The 9,495-nt window shown below is 39.2% G+C and overlaps 2 protein-coding genes across 7 annotated transcripts; one reads left to right on the forward strand and one right to left on the reverse strand.

Moving 5' to 3' along the window:
• Positions 1–89: 89 nt before the first annotated feature.
• Positions 90–2,745, reverse strand: ybey (ybeY metalloendoribonuclease). 3 transcript variants are annotated; one of them, XM_026912454.3, is made up of 5 exons: positions 2,536–2,745; positions 2,222–2,378; positions 1,994–2,125; positions 1,848–1,916; positions 90–338 (listed from the first exon to the last, which is right to left on the reverse strand). In XM_026912454.3, exons 1-5 carry the CDS (start codon positions 2,589–2,591, stop codon positions 243–245), a joined length of 510 nt encoding a protein of 169 aa, XP_026768255.1. In that variant the 5' UTR covers positions 2,592–2,745; the 3' UTR covers positions 90–242. The 3 variants fall into 3 exon arrangements, with proteins under 3 accessions (XP_026768255.1, XP_026768254.1, XP_026768256.1); XM_026912453.3 differs by lacking the exon at positions 2,536–2,745 and having other exon boundaries at positions 2,222–2,529; XM_026912455.3 differs by lacking the exons at positions 1,848–1,916; positions 2,536–2,745 and having other exon boundaries at positions 2,222–2,529.
• Positions 2,746–2,794: 49 nt separating this feature from the next.
• Positions 2,795–6,681, forward strand: zgc:66484 (uncharacterized protein LOC327557 homolog). Of its 4 annotated transcripts, XM_034304590.2 has the most exons (5): positions 2,795–3,089; positions 3,310–3,401; positions 4,230–5,425; positions 5,524–5,704; positions 5,852–6,681. In XM_034304590.2, exons 3-5 carry the CDS (start codon positions 4,248–4,250, stop codon positions 5,969–5,971), a joined length of 1,479 nt encoding a protein of 492 aa, XP_034160481.1. In that variant the 5' UTR covers positions 2,795–3,089; positions 3,310–3,401; positions 4,230–4,247; the 3' UTR covers positions 5,972–6,681. The 4 variants fall into 4 exon arrangements, with proteins under 4 accessions (XP_034160481.1, XP_034160480.1, XP_026768250.1 ...); XM_034304589.2 differs by having other exon boundaries at positions 3,246–5,425; XM_026912449.3 differs by having other exon boundaries at positions 2,826–4,133.
• Positions 6,682–9,495: the final 2,814 nt, after the last annotated feature.

Below are 9,495 nucleotides of genomic sequence, written 5' to 3' on the forward strand. Positions count from 1 at the left end.
TGACCTCTGTATCATATTTTAAGGTATGGCTCTCATAAAAACAGTGATAAACTTTAGTTGCATAATGTTCACTCATTGGCTTCCTAAAGTGCATTTTAAAATAAAATTTATTTATAAAAGGAATACACAGTTGTTTCAATGTTAACTAAATCATGCTTTAGTAGCAAAGCAGGTTGGATGAAGGTGATTGTCTTTTATTATTTGCTTTTAAGTCCAGTGTTCTCAATGCAACCTTTCCAATGTCACCGGTCTCCTGTGCATCTCTTTGTTAGAGGCTCAAGATGACTGCCGGTTAGTCTGTTGAACTCACGCAGGATGTAATTTTCTTTCTGAAACATCTGTCAATAGAACAAATTAACATGTAAAATATCGACCTTGTCAGACTCATTTCTTGAATTACAGAACATGTATCACCAGTTGTCATGTTTCTCAGTGTGACCAATTACTTTTTAACCTACCATTTATTATTCACTCATACTACAGTGCTGTTGAATTCTAATTTTACCAGCAGCTCCGACTGTTGTTCCAATTAAGTTTGCAAGGCAAGTCACAGGTTTATTTTAATATGCTCATTCTAATACTTTATCATTTCTGTAGTAACAGCTCATTCACAGAGATGTGCGTGGCAGCTGATCCACATAATCTAAGGCTAGAAACAGACTAAATACGGGCTGTTTAGAAATGTGTATAATCAATATGATAGTGTTCTGTAGGTAGTTAAATATTTGAGCCTCCAATGTCACCACTTTGTAATAGTAAGTTTTTACACCATGGGAGTTTTCAGGACTGTGGACTTTTCGATTTTTTCCAGTAATATTTTTGGTCTTTTCAGGACCATGGACTTCTCGATTTTTTTTCCAGTAATATTTTTGGTCATGTTAATTTGGAGAGAACGTGGTTGGTGAGGGAATTTCATTACACTTCACAACGTTAAATGTAACAGTTCAAAAGCATGACGTACATTAATAAAATATGCGGTCATGGTAGTAGCAGGCTGAGAAGGTCAGTCCAGACTTCTCAATCCCTAGCAACAGGTTCTAGCTCCTCCTGCAGGATCCCAAGCCAACTGTGAGATATGATCTCACAACAAGTACTATGTCTGCCCCAGGGCCATTGTGCACTATCAGACATGTCCCATGGCTCTACCAGGAGCCAAATAGGGGGCACCCTTGTAAGGTGCCCAAATTACCACAGCTAGCTCCTCTCGATTCTGAGAAGCAGTGGCTCAGCTCAGTGGCTTTCCTGTACTGCCTGGGTCCTCATCCTATCACGGAAAGTACACTTAGCAACCTTGCAGAGGAACCTCATTTCTGCCAGCATTACTCATGACTTAATCTTTGGTCACTAGCCACAGTTCATGACTATAGATTAGGATAGTGATGTAGATTGACTGGTAAACAGGGGCAAGCTATCTCCTCTCACCCGAAGGGAGCATCCTACACTTCTCTGGGTGAGAACCCTGACCTCAGACTTCTTGTCTCAGGTGTTGATTTTTCATTCCAGCAGCAAGTGTGCATTAATAAATTGAAATTTGTAATTGTTAGCAAATAACTGTGATACACCTATTGGCCTTTGGGTGGTAAGGCATCACACTGTCCTGTCATTGATTATTTTCCTGTAACAGCAAGTCCCTATATGTTTTATTCTTTATGTAGTCATGTTTAGACCAATTGTATGTTTGCTCTGAAGCAAGATTTTTGGTGATGAAATTAATTCTCTGGGAAAGACTCTTAAAATGACTCCTAGTCATCATAACTTAACAGTAACTCTGGTGCAATCTGCAATCTTTCATCCTCTTAAACTTTGTCTGGAAGATTTTTCATCACGTGTGTCTTTGATTTTATTACCTCTTCCCACTCCTCCTCGGTCTCATGTCTGTACCCAAGCAAGTGACAGATTCCATGTGCAGCTACTACCTGTTGGACAACAACAGTAGGCAAGCTGTCTTACACTCTATGATCATTTACTGTAAAATGACGTTGAATATACTTACTGTGAGGGTTGCATGAAAATCCCAGGATCTTTCTTGACATTGATGCATTACATATTCTACTCCCAAGAAAAGATCTCCTAGATTATATTCATCTCTGTGAAGGGCGCATGGGAGCTTCCCTGGCCTCAGGTCCTTTGGAAAAGAATCGCCTTTTTATTTAAGGAAAGTGACCTTGGCATTTGCAAAAGAGCATTTTTCGTTAATAATAGTCACATAGGCAGGCTTTACCTCGTAAAAGGGGAATGAGAGCACATCTGTGGGCATGTTCTTTTTCCTGTAGATGTTGTTGATGTGTTGGATTCTGCGGTTGTCCACACACACGATGCCCACGTCAAATCTCTGAACGCCCAAAATGCGTTTCAGCGTCTCCACGTCTTTGCGCAGTCTGGCACGTCGAATCCGAACAACGTTTTGCAGATTTCGCAGAAGTACAACCATCATAACAAGGAAATGAACACGTTACTTTATAAATATTAAAAGTTCAGATATAAATATGTAAAGATCAGAAGCCGCTGTTCACAGTGAAGTGCTCGGTATATTACCGGTCCGCCTGGTGGCTCACAAGGTGACTAACTGGATAACGCTCAGATTTATGCATCTATTTTTTTTTTTTGATAAAAAAAAAAACAATATCTACACTGTATAAAAAATCTATATTGTGTTCGCGTTCATTCAGGCAAAGATAAGCTAAACATAGACATTTTAAACCCAACATTTTCATTCCGTATAACCGGAACGTTCATCACAGAGAGTTTCGCATCTTGTTTCTGTCAGGGCCTAAAAACTACGGACCGGAAGTATGTCTTGCGAATATTGTTGCCGTATTTTAGAGGAATCCCTATTTCCATTGTTTTTGTGGACGTGAATGAAAATTGGGATTATATAACTGCTCTTAAAACATAAAACAGAAATTACGATAAACTCGAATCAATTTTGTTGTAATACAGTAATCCGGTATAGTATAAATATTTACTAGTCAGTCTGTTGCCAGCGCGAACACACCAGGAAAAGCGGAAGGAAAAATAAGTGAATAAAGAAAACATTTACTAATGATAAACTTTCATGTCTCGTTGCTAAGGCAATGGATCAAGATCAAGTATGTATTGTTCTTGTACACTTACTGTAAACAGACAGTTACTGAATTTGCATTACAGTCATAGAAGTAAAAGAAGGATTACTCGGCAAACGTATCTGGCAACCCTGTTTAGAACCATTGAATTGCCACACTGATGAAAATGAACTTGTGCCACAGAAGTACAGTTCTGATGTGACTGATCCTGACACACCCCTGCTATGTGATTCCTCTCGACCTCCAGATTTGCCTGATTCATCCTGAGATTTATTTTGTTTGGAGCTTCTGCACTTGTGACTCACCTTAAGCTGCTGTGGACCGCCTCACATGGATACCGTAAAGATTTACACTTCCCAAATACAGTTTATCCCCAGTTCTCACCCTTATTTCAGTGAATAATCTCCCCTGGATACTATGGACTTGTACCTGCTGTTGTAATCACAAACACTGTCCTGTGCTTCCCCCAGGACTCTTATTCACAATATGTTCATACTGAACTCAGTATGCTCATCCTTTCAACACATTTAGTACTGTTTGCCTTTTTATTACAACTGTGGAAGAGAAATTATTTATAATCCCATTATCGGGTGTCACCCAGAAGAGGATGGGTTCCTTTTGAGTCTGGGTCCTCTTAAGGCTTCAGGGTGTTTTTCCTTGCCATTGTCACCTCTGGCTTGATCATTAGGAATCTAAATCTACATTTGCGTTTCTGTAATGCTGCTTTGTGACAATATCTATTGTAAAAGTGGTATACAAATAGAACTGAATTGGATTTAATTGTTTATTCTGCTGACTGAGAATGTGACATATCATGACAAAAGTATACAGTCATATGACAAAACAAAAATAAAACAAACAAACAACCCAAAAATAAATAAATAAAAAATAAAAACCAGCAAAACCAGTGGAGAGGGAACACCGGTAGATCATTAGCTATGATTATGTCATAAACTTAAACTTTATTATATACAGTTTACTGTGCAGTCTCTAAATTCCAAAGGTCATTTTGGAAGTTGGCAGATAACTTTGCTAGAGAAGTGCAAACAGTATTGTTCATTGAAATCTTATGTAAGTACCATACTTTTAAGTTAAACAAATAACTAAAGTGACAGGTGTAATAAATTGTATGCTAATTTTAAAGCTTAATTTCCATTTCTGCTATAGTTGCCTTGAATATCGAGTATGAATACCGTATCCAGAGACACCAAGATTGTGGTGGTGGGTGCAGGATTTGCAGGTTTGGCTGCAGCAGCCTCTTTGGTCCAGGCTGGATTTCAGAATGTCAAGATCCTTGAGGCTAAAGAGCGAGTCGGAGGGAGAGTGTGCACTATGAAACCATTTACAGAGAACATCATTGAACTTGGTGCTAACTGGATCCATGGACAGGAAGGGAATCCCCTCTACCAGTTAGCCAAAGAGCAAGACTTGCTGGTCGAGGCGATAGCAGCAAGCAAGATGATGTGCTTGCCCCACTCAGTTACTCCACGTGATTATTTCTTCATGGAAGGTGGGAAACAGCTTTCAACTAACACTGTTGATCGAGTGTGTTCCCTGTTCAGTAAACTCACCTCGAAAGCCTTTGAGTCAGAGCTGGAGGACAAACATAGAGTCCTGAGTTTGGGGGATTATCTCGATGTGTCCTTTGCTGAATCACCTTTAGCTACCTCAGAAGATGAATCAAAAATTTTCGAATGGTGTAAAAGAAGTGAATGCACAGATGAGGCTGCCTCTCTATATGAAGTGTCTGCATCTCAGATTGGTTACTACATTGCTCTCGAGGGAGGCTTTTTTAACTCCCTGGGTCCTGGGGGTTATCAAGCAATTTTAGACATTCTTCTGAAAGCCCTGCCTTCAGGAACTATTCTGAGAAATACAGAAGTAAAAAGCATCCAGTGGGACTCCAAGGGGGATGAGGGCAAAGAAGAGAACCATCCTGTAAGAGTGATTTGTGAAAATGATCAGATCATTGAAACTGACCATGTGATTGTGACTGTATCGCTGGGGGTTTTAAAACAAAAAGCAAGAACCATGTTCGAACCTGCCTTACCAAAATCAAAGCTGGATGCTATTGAAAGGCTTGGCTTTGGCACAGTGGACAAGATCTTCCTGTATTTCAGTGAAAGATTTTGGCCAGAAGACTGTGCAGGAATCCAGCTTGTGTGGGACAAGGGACCTGAAGATAAGGCAATCTATAGCAGACAAGATGAAGAAGATGCCTGGAAAGAGACATGGTTTAAAAAGATCTGTGGTTTTGATACTGTGGCCCGTCACCCTACAGTGCTCTGCGGCTGGATCACAGGCAGAGAGGCTCTTCATATGGAGACACTGCAGGACAGTGAGATTGGAGGTACCTGTGTAAGGTACAACATATATGAAATTGTCTTTTAGAAATGCTACTTTTGTTACTAGTATATTTATAAACGCTGCTGAAAAGTTGTGCTTTTTTTTATTTTCAAAGATTGCTCAGGTCCTTCACTGGCTGGTCTGTTCCTGATGTGTCTCAAGTTCTGATCTCCAGGTGGGGTCATGACCCACATGTACAAGGCTCCTATACATTCGTTCCTCACTGTGTGAATGTGAAAGAGCATGAGGCACTGGCAGCACCTCTTCCTTCTTTTAGTCAAGTCCCGGAGAGCAAGGTACAACTTCAACTTTTTTATTTAGCACAGTGTCAGTGTTACAGTGTTGGAAATACTTGTATGTAGCTATCTTTGGCTGAGCGAGGTATACATTTCATATAGATCTGACCAGTATTAAGTTGGATGATTGTGTGTGTGTGTTTGAAGCCTCTGCAGGTGCTGTTTGCAGGTGAAGCAACTCATGTAAACTTCTACACCACCACCCATGGAGCCTATCTTTCAGGGGTCAGAGAAGCACAGAGACTAATTAACCACTACTCTCATTAAGCACTCTGTCCATAGGACCAACACTGATGCAATGTTTTCCTTCCTGATGACGAGGTTGTAAATTTTAAGTAAACTGAGTGATATTTGAACCAAATTCTATGGCAATTTTCTATCCGTTTAGGCAATTCCATTACTTAGGAGTTCTCTCCTCTCTGGGTGAACCAATGAACCCTAATTCATATTACATGTATGATTTTAATTGAAAGTCAGGATTTTGTCTCAGTGAAGAATGAACCCAACTGTGATGCATTTTGCACTATCTGGTTTGTAGACATGAGGTTGCACTCAACATACTTGAAAGAAAAAAGCATTAATGTGCTCACTGATTCTGTGCATTTATTTGAGTCATTACATAACAAGTGATTGATTTGGATTTTCAAACATCAGTAGATCTGGTCTAGCTATGTGGCTTTTATAAAAAGAGGCATTTTTTTTAAGCAGAAGATATACAGTATGTGACTATTATTAAATAATTTGCTGCTCTCTATGTCAGTCATCAATTATCATCAATTTGATGCTATCTTTCAGGTTCTCTCTTGATGTGTTATGGTAGGTTATTTCATTTTGGATCATTTCAGTTGTTTACAGTTATACTGAAACACATTGTAATGTGGGATGGAGAGGATAAAATTAGAATATAGTGTCAAAGAACATTGAATTGTCTGTGATGTTCATCAAAATGAATAATCTAATTAAAATGATTTAATGTTTTTGCTGGTTTCTTAGTGTTTTGAAGATGCACAAATATGAGATTTTACTAGATAGGCAGTTTTTACCTGGGCTTCAGTCACAGGGGTCCTAGGCTGGTCATATTTATTTCAAAAAGCTGGTCTAATGCTGAATGTCAATTGTATCCAATGCATCTTTGACTGGAAGAACTACTACTGCTACTTTATCACATTTCTTACAATTACTATTATTTTCACCTTAGTCATATTAGTACATTAGATTACAAAGACTCTTGACAATCAGTGGTTTCACTGTTTGGTTGTCTGCAGTCAATGTCTAATGATACTTAATTCTCTCTTGTTGTATGTTCCCCCCCATTTTCTCATCATTTTGGTCACTTTGCCAGTTCACATCCACTAGCTAACTCTCCCTTATCACATGACAGCTACCAACCGGGAAGAGCAGAGCAAACATATGCTTCCTCCAACACACTTGAAGTCAACCGCTGCATCTTTTTGAACTGCTGCTCATTCTGCATCACAAGGCAGTGTAACACGCTTGGAGGAAAGCTCTATCTGTCCTCTTCAGGTACATGTGCTCACAGATACCCCGACTGGTCAGTGTCCCTCTGATGCCTTCCACCCAGAGAGCACGGCAGTTTTGTTCTCTAGGACACCTGGGCACGGATGGCAGTGGCACAGTTGAGATTTGAACTTTTCTTGCTGCATTTTGTTAATAATACTGAAGTAAAGCTCATTTTGCAGCAGTATTCTGGTCAGAGGAATCAGTGTTGTCAGAAATAGGTCATTGGTAATTTGGGAATTTGTAAGACAGTGTTTTTAATGTTGCTAATAAGAATACATTCATTTTTTGCTGTTATTATCTCAATCATAGAGGATGACTTCATAGGAGGATTGTATTTTCTTGATTGATGGGCTTTACCATATATGGCAGTGTTACATACCAGACTGTGAACAAGGTTCTCCAATTCCAGTCCTGGAGAGATCAGATCCAGCACAGTTTGGAGAGTTCCCTACTTACAGACATGAGATTTACCTGTTAATTGCCATGAGTTATAGGCATTACAGAATTAGTATGAACAGGGAAATAACCAAACTGTTCAGAGCTCTGGCCCGGTATACATTTGTAAGCTTCATTATTACTGAGCATCTAGTCATGGTGACCTGTCTTTTTTTAAAGAATAACATATTCATTGGGTTTCATCATGAACAAAATTGCTACATATATCTGCAAACATATAAAGATGTTTTGTCGTACTCAGCTGGCTGAGTCATGTCGACTTAATCTTATCATGGAAGCTTGCTGTGGTATTACATGTGGCAAAGTTGAGTTCAAGCTGGGGTCAGAGCACAGTGTCAGCCATGATACAGTGCCCCTGGAGCAGAGATGGTGAACTGCCCATGTTACCACCACTGCCCATGTTACTGACAATTAGCAATAGTTACTTTCTACCTGAATGCCTACTTCAGATTTTCAGTCCTAATGAATGTTTGAGATAATGAATGAATGTATGGCTGTGAAAAAATTTAAATAGTCATAGTAATTAATTATCCTTAATATTATTAACAGGGTTTGCTACAGCAGGACTTTTGATGTTGCCTTCAGGAAATGCTCTTGAGAAAATGTCACATTTATTTATGCCGCACTTCCTGTTTGACATATTATTTGATCTCCCCACCATGGCAATGCTGATCCAGATTTCAACATTTAATATCACGGGTATATTGACATCATTCTGACTATATATGTTGTGTATGACATATGACTTGTTTATTAGCCTCAATTCTATCGCCAGTCGGAGGTGCTATGGCGATGACTTACTACATGTCTTATTGTGTGGAATTGTATCATGTGGCCTTGCTGCAGTATACTATGTAGCAAAGGTGAGTTTCTCCCATTGTTAAACAGTTATTAACTCAGCGTAGGTACACAAAGTCAGTTAACATGCACTTTTGAAGTATTTTCCGAAAAATGTACAAGCATCCGATGAAAATGCAGGTCAGTTAAATCATTTTCATATACACGACAGTTGCTAAATTAAAATAAACCTAAACTACAACTAAAATAGAACTAATATAGACCTAAAATATTTAGGCTTTTATAGTAATACTATTACATCATTTACAAAATAAAAAAAAAATTATACCACGGTAATTGTAAATTATCATAATCAGCTATGTGTATGTTGGGGGATGGGGGGGTGGTTAGGTGAAACCGTAGTTATGGGGGCCCCATTTGAAAATCTGCTTAGGGCCCCCAAAATGCTAGGGCCAGCCCTGTCTCTGGGGTTTTTAAAATAGCAGGCATGAACCATGTTTGAACCTGCCTTACCAAAATCAATGCTGGATGCTATTGAGAGGCTCAGCTTTGGTACAGTGTACAAGATCTTCCTGTGTGTAAGTGAACGATTTTGGCCAGAAGACTGTGCAGGAAACCAATTTGTGTGGAACTAGGGACCTGAAGATAAGTCAGTCTATCGCAGTCAAGACAAAGAAGACGTCTGGAAAGAGACATGGTGTAAAAAGATTTCTGGCTTTGACACTGTGGCCTGTTGCAGAGAGGCTCTTCGTATGGAGACACTGCAGGACAGTGAGGTTGGTATCTGCGTAAGGTAGTCTACAGTATCATGCTGTCCCATATTATTATTTTGTTATCTGTGTAAAGTTTTTTTTTTTTTAAAAAAAAGATATATTTGAAAACTATGCCTTTTCTTTGAAAGATTACTCAGGTCTTTCACTAGCTGGCCTGTTCCTATGTGTCCAAAGTTCTGATCACTAAGTGGGGTCATGACTCTTATGTCTATGGGTTCTATTCCTTTATTCCCAAGTGGGTGA

Source organism: Pangasianodon hypophthalmus, chromosome 5 (assembly GCF_027358585.1).
Source record: "Pangasianodon hypophthalmus isolate fPanHyp1 chromosome 5, fPanHyp1.pri, whole genome shotgun sequence".
Taxonomy (NCBI): Eukaryota; Metazoa; Chordata; class Actinopteri; order Siluriformes; family Pangasiidae; genus Pangasianodon; species Pangasianodon hypophthalmus.

Coding starts and splice junctions, on each gene's coding strand:
- ybey (XM_026912454.3), bottom strand. CDS start 2,591: ATGCATAAATCTGAGCGTTATCCAGTTAGTCACCTTGTGAGCCACCAG. Junction 2,126..2,221: donor TCTCATTCCCCTTTTACGAG/GTAAAGCCTGCC, acceptor TCTTTTCCAAAG/GACCTGAGGCCAGGGAAGCT. Junction 1,917..1,993: donor ATTTTCATGCAACCCTCACA/GTAAGTATATTC, acceptor GTTGTCCAACAG/GTAGTAGCTGCACATGGAAT.
- zgc:66484 (XM_034304589.2), top strand. CDS start 4,248: ATGAATACCGTATCCAGAGACACCAAGATTGTGGTGGTGGGTGCAGGA. Junction 5,426..5,523: donor ATTGGAGGTACCTGTGTAAG/GTACAACATATA, acceptor TTATTTTCAAAG/ATTGCTCAGGTCCTTCACTG. Junction 5,705..5,851: donor GTCAAGTCCCGGAGAGCAAG/GTACAACTTCAA, acceptor GTGTGTTTGAAG/CCTCTGCAGGTGCTGTTTGC.